Source organism: Pogoniulus pusillus, chromosome 1 (assembly GCF_015220805.1).
Source record: "Pogoniulus pusillus isolate bPogPus1 chromosome 1, bPogPus1.pri, whole genome shotgun sequence".
NCBI classification, from domain to species: Eukaryota; Metazoa; Chordata; class Aves; order Piciformes; family Lybiidae; genus Pogoniulus; species Pogoniulus pusillus.
In genome coordinates this window covers 5,409,049-5,423,725 of record NC_087264.1, presented here as the reverse complement: position 1 = coordinate 5,423,725, position 14,677 = coordinate 5,409,049, and the positions used below count along the sequence as shown (strand labels likewise).

The 14,677-nt window shown below is 48.9% G+C and overlaps 1 protein-coding gene across 1 annotated transcript in view; it reads right to left on the bottom strand.

Moving 5' to 3' along the window:
- Window positions 1-531: 531 nt before the first annotated feature.
- PRKCH (protein kinase C eta) overlaps window positions 532-14,677 on the bottom strand; it is a 192,360-nt gene continuing 178,214 nt past the window's right edge. Inside the window, exons 13-14 of the mRNA XM_064154813.1 lie at window positions 2,983-3,126; window positions 532-1,551 (exon numbers count right to left, since the gene is read on the bottom strand). Of these exons, the coding sequence (XP_064010883.1) occupies window positions 1,405-1,551; window positions 2,983-3,126 (291 nt within the window). The 3' untranslated portion in view covers window positions 532-1,404. The remainder of the gene's footprint in view (window positions 1,552-2,982; window positions 3,127-14,677) is intronic.

Sequence of the window (14,677 nt, the reverse complement as noted above, 5' to 3'; positions counted from 1 at the left end):
CTCCTAGAGCATGTGGTTGCTACAGATCACACTGATGCCCAAGGACAGGACAAGAGGCCATGGGTGGAAGTTGAGGCATGTAAACATGAGGAAAATCCTTTTTACTGTGAAGGTGACAGAACACTGGAACAGGCTGCCCAGGAAGGTTGTAGAGTCTCCTTCTCTGGAGATATCCAAGGTCCTCCTAGATGCATTCCTGTGTGATCTGGCAGAGGTGATCCTGCTCCACCAGGGCAGCTGGACTAGATGATCTTTCAAGGTCCTTTCCAGCCCCTGACATCCTGTGACACTGTGAAAAACTGCCTCAGTCTGCCTGTTGCAGAGGCTGGAACTGATAAGTGCCCCGTGAGCAATAAACTCTTAAATCCAAATCAAACCAAGTCACCCTCTTTCTTAGATAAGGTTTCTCATTCTGATGGGAGAAAGTTGTCCTTCCCTGTTAGCTGTGGGCCAACAACTCTGCTTTCAAGCAGCTGGCCAGCTCTGTGACTCCCATGGCAGCAATGCTACAAATAATTCAGGCGCTACCACTTTGGGTCAGAATTTTAATGAGGCACTAAAGCCACAAAAGGGGCTCTGTGTAACATAATTAAATAGAACAGGCCTAAATGAACAGTAAGGTTTTACAAGTTACCTTAGAGTTGAGACCAGCTGGGAGGCAAAGAAAGGAGCACTGAAGATGCATGATGTAAAAAGGCATTTCACAGAATGCAAACACTGAAACTTCTGATATCGCACAAACAGGAACAGACTATGAGCAGGTGGCTTCCCCTTGGATTTGGAAGGACCTGCATGGGGCACAGGGGCATTTGGGGTTTTCCTTCTGCTAGTCAGCACGATGAAACAGTTCACAGGGAAGCCTAAACAGTGGCAAAGAGAATCATTTGTCCTTCAGGAAGAAATAAATACTGAAGAAACAGGGGAAAGTCAGCAGGAAACGTCTGGTTCAGTCAAGGCCAAGGGGTGCTGGATCGTGGCTCCAAAATGCTGAACAGTGCTGGGACTCTTCAAAACAGTCTTGCAAACAATGGGAGTTGTGACAGGTCTGCCTGGCTCAGAGCTGCAAGACACTTGTTCCAAGCTCACTCCGACTCCTTGAATCCACTGCAAGCAGCGAGGCTCAGGCTGAGCCAACCAGCTCAGCATGCAATTCACTCTGCATCAGCTATCTACAGGATCAGCTTTGTTCCACCCCGTCAATATTTGATCCAAGAGCTGCATGAATCCTACAACCACAGGAAGGTTTCAGTTTCACATTAAGGTAACGTTGACAGTGGTGCTGCTGCATTGCATGAAGTCAGTGCACTGTTACTCCTTGAGAATGAAATTTCTGGTAAACCTGGGTTTCATTTCCTTCCCCCTCCCCACCCCAGTCCTTTCAAAAGCCCTTTCCCAGAGCTGTAGCTACTGCTGCAGTTCTGGGCTTGTGAATGAAAAGTTTCTGAATTCATCTTGGCTTATCATGGGCAGAATTCCTTCTTCAATGGGAGTCAGGATGGGCTCCTCTTTTATAAAATCAGGATCAAAGTTGCTCACGTCATCTTTGGACTTCTGTCAGTGGAAAAGACAAAGGGAAGAGATGCTGTAAGTATGTGTCATCTGCTTGATCTTGATTCTGCCTCCTTAGTACAGTGCAACAACCCAGGCTGACCTTACTGAAAGCTTTCTCTGGCACTGGACTGGGATGGGCTGAGTGCCCTCACAGAACCAGTGCAAACCCTTTCAGAGTCACTGCAGGCTTCTGTCAGGCAATCTCCTTTCTGATTTAACCGACACCATCTCTGAAGGGTTGCTTGCCCAGACATGGCAGGGCACATAAGCCAGTTCCTTTCCTCGAGTAGCAGGACAGACCCAGTCATTGGAAGCAGTTATCTGCTGTGCTGCCAAATAGCTGACTGCACACAGTCCCTCCTTATTTGCAGTGTCCCAGCTCTGTTTGGGGATGGGGTGGTAGGGGGTGAGCCCTTAAACTCTCACAATAAAAGACTGATGGGCTGTGGGAAGACAAATGGTTTGCCCCAGGTACTGGATGCCTTGCTGCATACCAGAAAGCCTGGCTGCACACCAGAAAGCCTGGCTGCTCACACTGTACATACACAAACAGGGTCTGTGGCACATTCTGACAAGGGATGTGTTTGTCCTGCACCCAAAACAAGGTGTTTCACTGACACTGCACTCTAATGCCCAGCTCATGAGAGACTGAGGATGCTCCCTTAGTCTTTGCTTTGGGTTAAGAAGCAACTCGAGGGGCTGATCTTGAGCTGTGACAGTTTGCCCGAGTGCCTGATCCTGTGCCCAGTGAGCTTCACAGAGCAGGATTGGGTCACTGCCACTGTGAGTTTGCAGAGTGACCACAACATCAGACAACCTCAGAAGCTCTGAACTAGATAAGAGAAGGAATAAAGCTGAGTGCCCACAGCACACACACTGCCTTCTGAAGCGTCAGCTGCAAAGGCAAGGAAGTCACAGAGACAACCTTGGAAAGGCTCTCCATGGAGTTCATCTTTGGGGTGTGTGATACCCATCAGAAAAGGGGCAACACTGTCCCTTCTGCAGCCTGTTTGCCATTTGAACCACTCTGCTGACAGTGGCCTGAGCAGCAAACACTCTGCTGGTGCTGTGTGGACAGAGAAAAGACTGACAGCTCAGCTGGGAAGAGGCAGGTGAAATGGTCAGGCTGAGGATTACTTACCTGCTTTATACCTGGGGTAAGGTGAAAGGTAGTTTGATGCCTAATCTGCTGCAGTTGCTTTTACAAACCTGCATCTTTTGGCTGAGTGACCTTTGATAATCAAGCATGGAGGGGAAAAGTGACCAGTACAACACCATGTGGCCAACCAGCAGACAGGCCAACACCAGAGACCTCATCTCCTCTCTTATCTCACAGGAATAAACTTGCTTACAGAGCACAGAAGTGGGGGGGAGAGGGAGGTGGGGGGAGGAAGGGCAGGATCCCTCCCTGCTTGCCTCCTTCCCACATACAATTCGGGGCCTGAAGGGTGGCTCCATCTGGCGCTGGTTCAGCAGGTCCCAGTCCAGCTCTCTGAAGTAGGGGTGCCGCAGGATCGCGCTCTCTCCGCCCAGCCCTGGGCTGCCCAGCCTCATGTTGGGGTTCTTCGTCATGAACTGCAAAACAAAAAGGGCTGTTTGTTTCCTCCCATCCAGGAGGGACACGGGAGAAGGACTTATTAGAAGTCACACAAAAGCCTGTCCTCAGCTTTCCTGTTGAACCCAGTTGCTGGCCAGACTTCTTGATCTCATTGTACTGAAACCATGTGCAAGGAACTCGACTCATTCTCTAGAGGAGGAAGTCAAGATGTATTTCTCCTTGGTCCTTTTCCTTTTGGTCAAATACTTGGTTACCATAGTATGAAAAGAAAGTTCAGTTGCTCCATTTGTAACAAAGATTTTGCTGGCTGCTTACTTCTGCATTCACTATTCCAGAACACAAGCTTGCTCTCAAACGCTGCTCACCAGCCAGCCAGGCTTTGGACAGGAGTCAGCCCTGAGCTCTGTCTTTACCCAAACTTCAGTTGACTGAAGCACAGCCAGAAGCCTACACTTTCCTTTCTGTCAACTCAGGAAACAAAGGAAAATGAGCAAGGTGCTGGCTTTTAGAGTCCCCTCAAACTCTAAGCAGCTGAGAGCAGACAGGTGACCAATTTCTTTCTTGATGGAAAAACTCTAAAAACCTATTTACTTTTACTTTGCTGCCAGTTGTCGTGGTTTGGGTGTTACCCACCCCCCCACACTTAAGAAAATCACCCAGACTAGACTCAGCTGTGCTGGAAATTGAAGAATGAAGCTTTATATTTACAGTTTAGCACCATATCCAAGCAGGTATTTACAATATCTACAGCTACAGACAGACATAGATAAGGTAAAAAAAGTAATACAGAAACACAACAGCCCTCCCAGAAACCAGAGTCCCCAGCAGGGGCTCCCAACCACCCTTCCACCTTCTCCCCACCCCTCTACCTTACCCCAGACTTTGCCTTATGTTCAAGGTGAGTTTGGAGGGTCAGCCAGGGGGGTTAGGAAGCAGAAGGATTAGCCAGGTAGGGTAGAGAAGTACATGCAGCCCAAAAAGCCAGAGAGTAAACTCCCTATTACCTATATTTATGTTCTTATCCATCTCAGCAAGCCTGTGAGTGCAGTAGCCATCACCATTGTCTTCTTTTCACAGCCTGGCATCTAATTCTTCTCACCAAAATATCCCAACAGGCTCAAACTAGCACACCAACTTCATAGCTTCTCATTCTCTTCTTGCTCTTATACATCTCAGCAAGCCTTTGAGTGTAGCAGACATCAGCACTGTCTCCTTTTCACAGCCTATCATCTAATTCTTCTCACCAGTATATCCCAGCTAGGCTCAAACTAGCACCAACTCCACAGCTTCTCATTCTGCTCTTGCTTGCTCTTACACATCTCAGCAAGCCTTTGAGTGCAGCAGACATTACCATTGTCTCCTTTTCACAGGCAAATATCCCAGCTAAGCTCAAACTAGCACATCAGTGAACAAAAGTCTGAAACCTCAGTCAAAGTGCCCTGATTTGCCAGGGAGCAATGAGAGAAAGAAGCCTCACATCACACACACAGAGTCCAAGAGTGCCCCTTAAATCCCAACAGGAACGATGAAGTGTGAGTGCTGTGCATATTCCTTAAGGTCAAGGGAAATACTGGGGGAAGGAGGAGAATCCTCTCCTGTGGCAGGAAGAGCACTAGTAGGCTTGCTAATTTAGGATTAAAGGTCTTAAAAACTCAGCAAGGCCCAACCTTCCCTCTCCCCTCAAGTATTTCTCCTTCATTAGAGAAATCAGGTTGCGTTTAAACCAGGAAAGTAGCTGCTTTTCTTTGCCTTTTGAAACAGCAGCACAGGGCAAGCTGCACTCTGGTGGAGGTGTCCAGACGATTTCCTGGCAGATGAAAGAGCATTATGTTTAGCAAACAGCTGAACCAGCCAAACCAGACAATCGGCCACTGTTTCTGCACTGACCAAGTCTGCTGCATCTCAGCAACAGGGAAAGGGAAAGAAGTGGAGGTGCAGTCAGAGACCAGCTTCATTCTGACTGCAGGAGCTTTTCAGAAAGCACAACTTCTCCTAGGATGAACAGAAAAAAGGTTCAGTCATTCCTTACCTAGAGAGAAGATGCAGGAAAGAATGACAACTGCCAGATGTATTTTACAAGTCATAGAATCAACAAGGTTGAAAGAGACCTCCAAGATCATCCAGTCCAACCTAGCACCCAGCCCTAGACAGTCAACCAGACCATGGCACTAAGTGCCTCAGCCAGGCTTTGCTTCCACACCTCCAGGCACAGCGACTCCACCACCTCCCTGGGCAGCCCATTCCAATGCCAATCACTCTCTCTGCCAGGAACTTCCTAACAACATCCAGCCTAGACCTCCCCCAACACAACTTGAGACTCTGTCCCCTTGTTCTGTTGCTGCTTGCCTGGCAGAAGAGACCAACCCCACCTGGCTACAGCCTCCCTTCAGGTAGTTGTAGACAGCAATGAGGTCTGCCCTGAGCCTCTTCTTCTGCAGGCTGCACACCCCCAGCTCCCTCAGCCTCTCCTCTCCTCACAGAGATTGTGTTCCAGGCCCCTTGCCAGCTTTGTTACCCTTCTCTGGACACGTTTCCATATCTCAACTTCTGTCTTTAATTGAGGAGCCCAGAACTCATCTCAATATCCCATCTTGAGGCAGCTTTAGAGCCAGAATTGATAAGGCATCTGCAGCTGAGACTTTGTAAGGACCCCAGATTCTGCTCACATTAGCACAAAAACCTCAGCTCCATTCTGACTTCCTGGGACCTTCAAGAACATGTGCTGCTAACAGATTCCCTAGAGCAAAACTGTCTTCCACCACATCCCACCCAAAGCATCAGTGGAAAGAGCTGCTGTGTCCATCCAGATATGTCACTAAGAGAGGAGCAAAGGTAGCATGGCTATCTGCACATGGGGTCTCCTCATGCTTCTCTGGGCTCTTCAGATCTCAGTTATGTAGCATTTTTCAGGGGTTCAACCCAAGGACAAGCAGACCTCTGTCTCCCCAACCCTTTCAACCTGTTCTTCTCCCTTTCGACCAGCAGGACCCAAACACAATTTCTTTCTCAAGAGACACTGCTTCAAAAATTATGTGGGGTACTGATTCCCAGACAACAGCTTTGTTTCCAAATAAGAAATGGGTCAAGCCAAAATCTCTGAGACCTGGCTCAGACAAGCCTTTGCAAGTTGTGAACTAAACTTCTTTGGTTTGCAAAACAGGCCAGAATTCTCCTGGCAGCCCCATCTTTCTCCAGAAAATCCCTGCTTACCTTCTCTGTCCCCACAGATGGCTATCTGCACCTCACTAGCTCTTATTTGCATTACTGGAACACCTAGAAAGCTCAAACAAGATCAGAGCCTGCTGATGCTGGCAATAGTATAGACCAAAACAGTTCAAAAAGACAAGACAAAGAAGAAAGAAGAGCTGGGAATAAGTCTGATTTCTCCTCACTACTGACCCACTACTGCATCCATTACACCAGGAAGCTTCTGAATCATAGAATCAAGCAGGTTGGAAGAGACCTCCAACATCATCCAGCCCAACCTAGCACCCAGCCCTATCCAGTCAACCAGACCATGGCATTAAGTGCCTCAGCCAGGCTTTGCTTCAACACCTCCAGGGATGGTGACTCCACCATCTCCCTGGGCAGCCCATTCCAATGGCAAATCAAAAATACTCTGCTAAGTGTAGAGAGGGGAAAAAAAGTCACGGAAACAATCTCTGGAAAGGGCTGGTTGATGTTTTGTTTGGGTTCCTGCTCGTGTTCAGCCATATAAGACCAAAACCTAAACTGAACTGCCCATTCCCAGACTGGTTCAGTGTCCTGGGATATAGAAGTTTGTTTACATTCCTGTTTGCTTGCTTTAATCCACATGATGTCAAAATCCTACCAGGTGAAGCCATCCAATGCAACTAGCTGAAAGCCAACATAAATGCATTCCTGGCTGCTGAAAACACCCTTTTTATTAGGACAATAAGGGCTAGGCAAGGGCCATCCCTTGAGCTGGGCTGCTTGGAACTCTGAAAAAGCAAAATCCAACACTCCAAATGACTCTTCATATTTGACTGGCCAGCTCTGATTTGAGCATTGGACCCACAGACTGAGAAACCCCAGATGGGTAACTAAGCACCATCTACTCCAAACTGAGTGCCCAAAGGAGACAGGAGGAGAGCGAAGGCTTCAAATCTGCCCTCTTGCAGGAACACATCCTCCTGGCTGGCAGCTGAGAGCAATTCTGGGCTGCCACAAAACCCCTCTGAATTACTCAGTGAGCTGACCTCAGGGACACCTGCTCAAACAGCACCTCCCCCAGCTGGCAGGCATGAGCTCAGCGCCGCTGGCCCTTTTGCTCTGTAAGGAGAGAGCTTTGAAGTAGCAGGCTATCAAGGGCTGGAGTGACCCACAGCACCATAAACTACTCTGGACAGCTTTACCTAAGCTTGCTTCCCAGATACTGCAAGCACCTAATTGTGGGCTAGCAGGGCTTTGAAAGTCACTATAAATCATACACTCTACGATGCAAAGAGGCCTCCCTTTTGTGGGCACTCAGACTCATACTAGCCTGCTCCAGCAAAAGGGTGGGACATCATTTCAAAGGGCAGCTGGTCTCTTATCAGCACTGCACTGAGACCTCGATGGCATCTGTGCTAGTTTGAAGCAGGGTAGAATGTTTTGGTGAGAAGAACTAGATTGTAGGCTGTGAAAGGAAAACAGTGGTGATGTCTACTCCCCTCAGAGTCTTGCTGAAGAAGAAATGAAAACATTAGATAACACTCTCACCATTTTGTGGCACTCTGCTTTGGGCTTCTGACTCAGCTGCAGCTCTCTAACCTCACCTTCCACTCACCTTTGCTTCTTAACCTCTTGGCTGAACCTCTATTCTTCTTTAGGACTGGGGTAAGGTTGAGAGGGGCAGGGGGAAGGTGAGTGGTGGTTGAGAGCCCCTCCTGGGGACTCAGGTTTCTGGGAGGGGAGTTGTGTGTCTGTATTACCTTTTAACTTGTCTATTTCTGTCTATAACTGTATCTGCTGTAACTATCTGCTTGTATATTGTGCTAGCTGTAAATAAATAGCTCCATTTATATTCCCAGAGCCAGCTGAGACCAGTCTGGGTGACTTCTAAAGTGTGGGGGGGTGGGGAACACCCAAACCATCACATATTGTCAATCTGCACAAGGGAAGCAGCGCTGGGAAGGCTGCCTTTGAGCAGGACCATACGATCCCATGCTCTGGGCGGCCGCAGCACCTGGGTGGGTTACTCAGCCTGTGGATGTACCCAGGGGCTGTGACACAAGACAAGAGACTGGCCATTGTTGCTCCTCCTCTACATAAAATCCCCTGGTGAGTTCTGGAGGCAGCAGGTGAGTCACAGCCAGACGAAGGTGAGCTGCTCTCTCTGGGAAGCGGCTCCAGTCTTTACGTGACACTTGGGCTGAACAGCAGGAGTGCAGACAGTGACTCCAACAGATAGTGATGTTCTGCACTGGAACACAGTCCCCTGCCTTAGGTAAGAGCTACATAGAGTAAAATATGAAATGCTTGCAGGCAGTTTCTACTAAAATGAGTAACTAACCCTCTCAAACACTACCTGAATTCAGCAGAAATTATTGCACTGACAAAGAAGTGGATAAAGTTTGTGTTGTGCAGGATGTCAGGCAAAAACAAACAGCTATAATGACCTCTAGAAGGCTCAGAAGCCCACAGATCCTTCTGTCTCTCTCTGCCTTAGGCAGTACTAATGTTTCTCTGCTGCAACAGGAAAGCATCTGACAACTTATCTCATGCCACCTCTGCTACCTGATGGCACTTCTAGGGAAGAAAACAAAGAACTTGGGATTTCAGAGGAACTTAAGTACAAGCTCTGAAATAAGCAGCTGGAGCCCATACCTATGTCCTGAGCTAGGTAAGAGAAGGAACAAAGCTGAGTGCCCACAGCACACAGACACTGCCCTCTGCACATGTGAAGGCTCCACAGGGAAAAGGTTTCTGCAGGTCTTCTACCTGATCACTTCAGCTGCATTCAGAAATGGCTGGAAATGTCTTTAAAAGTGCTGCCTGTCCCTGGCATCCACAGGAAGGTCTGAGTTTGACTCCTGCTCCACAGGTTGAGCAGCCCTAAATGTCCTCCCAAGTCCTGTTTTTGCAGGTGATGAGAGCTGATGTTCAGCAGAAGGTTTTTTGTGGCAAAAACATAGAATCCTAGAATCAGTCAGGGTTGGAAGGGACCACAAGGATCATCTAGTTCCAACCCCCCTGCCTTGGGCAGGCAGGAGGAGGCTCCCAGGTGACCTTCTTGTGGCCTTCCAGGATCTGAAGGGGGCCTACAAAAAAGCTGGGGAGGGACTTTTCAGGATATCAAGGAGTGACAGGACTGGGGGGAACGGAGCAAAGCTGGAGGTGGGTAGGTCAGGCTGGACATGAGGAGGAAGTTGTTGAGCATGAGAGTGGTGAGAGGCTGGAATGGGTTGCCCAGGGAGGTGGTTGAGACCCCATGGCTGGAAGTGTTTAAGGCCAGGCTGGATGAGGCTGTGTGCAGCCTGCTCTAGGGTAGGGTGCCCCTGGCCATGGCAGGGGGATTGGAACTGGATGACCCTTGTGGTCCCTTCCAACCCTGACTGATTCTATGATTCTAAGATTACCTCACCTCAAACCTGAACCAGGCCATCAAGCTTTTGCTCTGTGATCACACCCAGCCATGGAGAATGATCCTACTCCTGGTACAAAGAGCCCCTTGGGAGCATTCTCAGATTGGGTCTGTTTGGGCTACACCAGTTTGCCAAGCAGCAAACTGGAGCGTGGCTCTCGCTGCCCTCAGCTAACCCTCTCAGTGGTTTTGCAGCCAAAATCAGCAGCTGGAATGAGCCAAAACCATGACTTCACGAGATTCATCTGAAAACATTTACTGAAAGAAAATGCAGCAAGCCATGACAAGAAATTAAAAGCTGGAGATTAGTCCACAGAGGGCCCATGAAGTTACAAGGAAAAAATGCAGACATAGCAGTGCCAACCATTAGGGAAAAAAACTGTGTCAACCTGGCAAGCTCAGCCCAGTGAGGGAGAGCAGGAGATCTGCACTGGTCCTGTCTTCACCCACTACATGACTTGCATGGCTTGGACTATGATGGGATGGGTTCCATGTCCTGTAGCACGGTGGGCAAGGCTGCACTGGACTTCCCCAGTGCTCCTCACATGCAGCGCCGCAATTGCTGTTTCAAGTGGCTGGGATTGCAAATCAGTCTAATGGCCTGGGAGTTGGCCAAGTGATGTTTGCTCAAAACAGATGTTTCTAAGCATTATTTCCCTTGAAGTTACAAGTTACAATCATAGAATCAGTCAGGGTTGGAAAGGACCACAAGGATCATCCAGTTCCAACCCCCCTGCCATGGGCAGGGACACCCTACCCTAGAGCAGGCTGCACACAGCCTCATCCAGCCTGGCCTTAAACACCTCCAGCCATGGGGCCTCAACCACCTCCCTGGGCAAGCCAGTCCAGCCTCTCACCATTCTCATGCTCAACAACTTCTACCTGAACCTACCCACCTCCAGCTTTGCTCCGTTCCCCCTAGTCCTATCATTCCCTGACAGCCTCAAAAGTCCCTCCCCAGCTTTTTTGTAGGCCCCCTTCAGATACTGGAAGGCCACAAGAAGGTCACCTGGGAGACTCCTCCAGACTCAACAGCCCCAACTCTTTCAGTCTGTGCTCACAGCAGAGCTGCTGCAGCCCTCTGAGCATCCTCGTGGCCCTTCTCTGGACATGCTCCATGATCTCCACGTCCCTCTTGTGACTGGGACTCCAGAACTGGATGCAGAACCCTTTCTTGAAACTGGAATCTCTGGCAGGTTTAGCATGTGTGCTATGTGAATCAGGGAAACTGATTTCCAAGGTAATGTAACAGTGACTAGGCTGGGTGGAATTGCCTCACGTTCTAGGAACGCACTGACCAGCCTAGAGCCCTTCACAGAATGAACACCCTGCAGGAAGAGGAACACAGCTTTCTGCTCAGATGTTCCCTTCATACTGCCAGACATCTGGATGTGGGAAAGAAAACTTATTTCTTGTGTTAAAGTGTATCTTAGATGCAGCAGCTCCCACCAGGGTTCTGTTGCACCTGGGCTGGGCACATTTACCCTGTAAGAGAAAGTCCATGCTCCTGAGCAGCTCATATAATCATAGAATCAAGCAGGTTGGAAGAGACCTCCAAGAGCATCCAGTCCAACCTAGCACCCAGCCCTAGCCAGTCAACCAGACCATGGCACTAAGTGCCTCAGCCAGGCCTTGCTTCGACACCCCCAGGGACGGTGCCTCCACCACCTCCCTGGGCAGCCCATTCCAATGGCAAATCACTCTCTCTGTGCAGAACTTCCTCTTCAAGATGAAGAACTTCATCTTTCAAATGCAAGCAGATGGCAGAGGTGGAGGCTCTGCTCCTTCCTACAGGCAGAGACAGAGTCTTAGAGAAATTCATTACTTCATTTTGCCAAGACTCCAAGGACAGCCTCTCACAGATTCAACAGCAGACCCTCAGTCTCATCTCCTCTTCATCACACCACATGCCTCAGCGGAGCCCTATCCAGGACTGTGCCAATACAACAGTCCCTAAAGGAAATCAAGATTTCCGTGTTCATGCTGTTAACATTTCCTGCCTCTTGGTGTTCTTCCCATGTTGGTACTCAAGTGAAAAGCAGCAGCAGCAGCAGAGGAGATTAGTGCCCCACACTCTCCCCTCTAGAATCATAGAATCAAGCAGGTTGGAAGAGACCTCCAACATCATCCAGTCCAACCTAGCACCCAGCCCTAGACAATCAACTAGACCATGGCACTAAGTGCCTCATTCAGGCTTTGCTTCAACACCTCCAGGCACAGAGACTCCACCACCTCCCTGGGCAGCCCATTCCAATGCCAATCACTCTCTCTGACAACAACTTCCTCCTAACATCCAGCCTAGAGCTCCCCTGCCACAACTTGAGACTGTGTCCCCTTGTTCTGTTGCTGCTTGCCTGGCAGAAGAGCCCAACCCCCACCTGGCTACAGCCTCCCTTCAGGTGGTTGTAGACAGCAATGAGGTCTGCCCTGAGCCTCCTCTTCTGCAGGCTGCACACCCCCAGCTGCCTCAGCCTCATCTAGTTACGAGGGAGAGCAGGGAGATCAGGAGACACCCAACACACTCATCTTCATTAAGATTCATGAGCTAAAACTACCAGGGCAGAAATTAACTCCAAAGGAAATAAGATTTCTCAGAGATCTATTTGATCTCAGACAAAAGGGAATCGTTATATAAATAGAGCAATTACTCTAATTAAGGCTTCCCTCCACGAATCTCTCCACTGAACGCTGCAGTTGCTGAAAACAGTTTGGCTGCCTATTATGTAAGGCAAACAAATCTGCAGCCTGGGCTTTCTTTAGCCCTCACCCACCCCAAACAGAGGAGAAGAAAGATGGCTCTATGGCAGTCTGCTAGTGTCTGTAGTACTGTTAATGATTGGAAGCCAGGAGGCATTAGCACAGCAGAGAGCCTCTGAGGCTGTGTTTGGTTTTGTGGGGTTTTGTTTGTTCGTTTGCTTTTGGGTGAGGCTTCTTTGTTTAATTTTTTTTTGTTTTAATACCAAGCTGCTTGTTTGGAGACAGTTTTTGTCTTTTGCTTTCTTGGGCAGGGCTCCCATCACCTTCCCTCACGGTCCTGCCTGGGCAGTGCTCACAGTTTTGCCTCGCTTCTTCGTACAAGAGCATTCCAGGACTCAGACACGTTATGGGAAGCGAGGGAATCAGCCCAGCCTGATGGTGTCACCTGAGGCTCCACGTCCCCAGGAGCAGAGTGGTCACAGTATCATCAAGGTTGGAAGAGACCTCACAGATCATCAAGTCCAACCCTTTACCACAGAGCTCAAGGCTAGACCATGGCACCAAGTGCCATGTCCAGTCCTGCCTTGAACAGCTCCAGGGACAGCGACTTTTTTCTCATCTCTTAGGCTCTTCCCCTCAGCATTATTGTGGCACTTTTCCTTATTGATTGATTGATTGTCCAGGAGATTCTTTCACCCAGTATTCCTGTGACGTGGTGGAGTCGTCATCCCTGGGGCAGTTCAAGGCAAGGTTGGATGTGGCACTTGGTGCCATGGTCTAGCCTTGAGCACTGTGGTAAAGGGTTGGACTTGATGATCTGTGAGGTCTCTTCCAACCTTGGTGGTGGTGATTGTTATATACATATATATATATATATATATGTATTTTTTCCTCATCTCTTAGACTCTTCCACTCAGCATTATTGTGACATTTTTCCTTATTTATTGATTTATAGATTGACTGATTGATTACCAAGTAGATTCCTACACCCACTATTCCCATGGCATCTTTGCATATATATATATTTACATATTTATGGAACATATACATATATATGGAAGCTCTCCTCATCTACAGCAGCTCAGCTGGTACTTGGTAACTTAAACTGGAGTGATTAATACGGCCGTGGGTGTGAGCCAAGCATTTGCAAGCTCAAGTCCTACTGACCTTCAGCGATGATTGTGCTGCTCAGAATAGGGCTTGGAGTCATTGCAGTGCTCTCAAACGCTCCCTCTGTTTTACACTGGGGATCTTCTCTGATTGCAGCCATTAGAGGACACGTGGCCTTTCAGCTTTCTACCCTCTTCACAACAGAACTGAGTGCTAAAAGCCCTGATTGCTGCCCATACAATCCATCCTGGTGCTGAGCCAGACTGGGACCCACCCGTGCACACGGTGCCACAGAAAACTCTGAGCAGTTGAAATCCTTCATTGCAGAGAAGGTCCACTGAGTGCAGTGCCAGGTCTTAAAAGTTTAAGGCTGTGCTGAAAAGAATTTAAGGAGGGGAGGAAGAAGAGTGTAAAATCTCTGTTACTTCTTTTTCTAGATGAAAGAACTGGGAAGGGAGGTTAAAACTAATCTTCAGCCCTGCTCCTGAAAGCCAGAAGACTGTAACAATAAGCAGGAGAGCAGTGACATGTTTAAAGTGCCAGCTGCAGGCAAGAAGGGCAAAATGTCAATGCAGTGAATATCAAGCAGACAAATTTGATCTTGCCTTCCCCTAACGCAGGGATGGCTGCTCGATGCCACCCAGCCAAAGCTCGAGGGAAGGAGAAGGATTAACAGTACTGCAAACACTGCTAAGCAAGACAGACAAGCAAAATAAACCAAGGTAGATAGAGCAGCTCATATGTGGGACAGACATCTGGCTCCAAATCTCCTGCTGGGTTGAGGCAATCCCAAACACAAATCCAGGCTGGGCAGTGAGTGTCTGGAGAGCAGCCCTGAGGAGAGGGACTTAGGGGTGCTGGTAGATGAGAAGCTCAAGAGGAGCCAGCAGTGTGCACTTGCAGCCCAGAAAGCCAAGCAGAGCCTGGGCTGCAGCAGGAGAAGTGTGGCCAGCAGGTTGAGGGAGGTGATTCTCCCCCTCTACTCTGCTCTGCTGAGACCCCACCTGGAATACTGCATCCAGTTCTGGAGCCACTATTACAAGAAGGATGTGAAGATGCTGGAGTGTGTCCAGAGAAGGGTCAGGAGGATGCTCAGAGGGCTGCAGCAGCTCTGCTGTGAGGACAGATTGAAAGAGTTGGGGCTGTGCAGGCTGCAGAAGAGGAGGCTCCCAGGT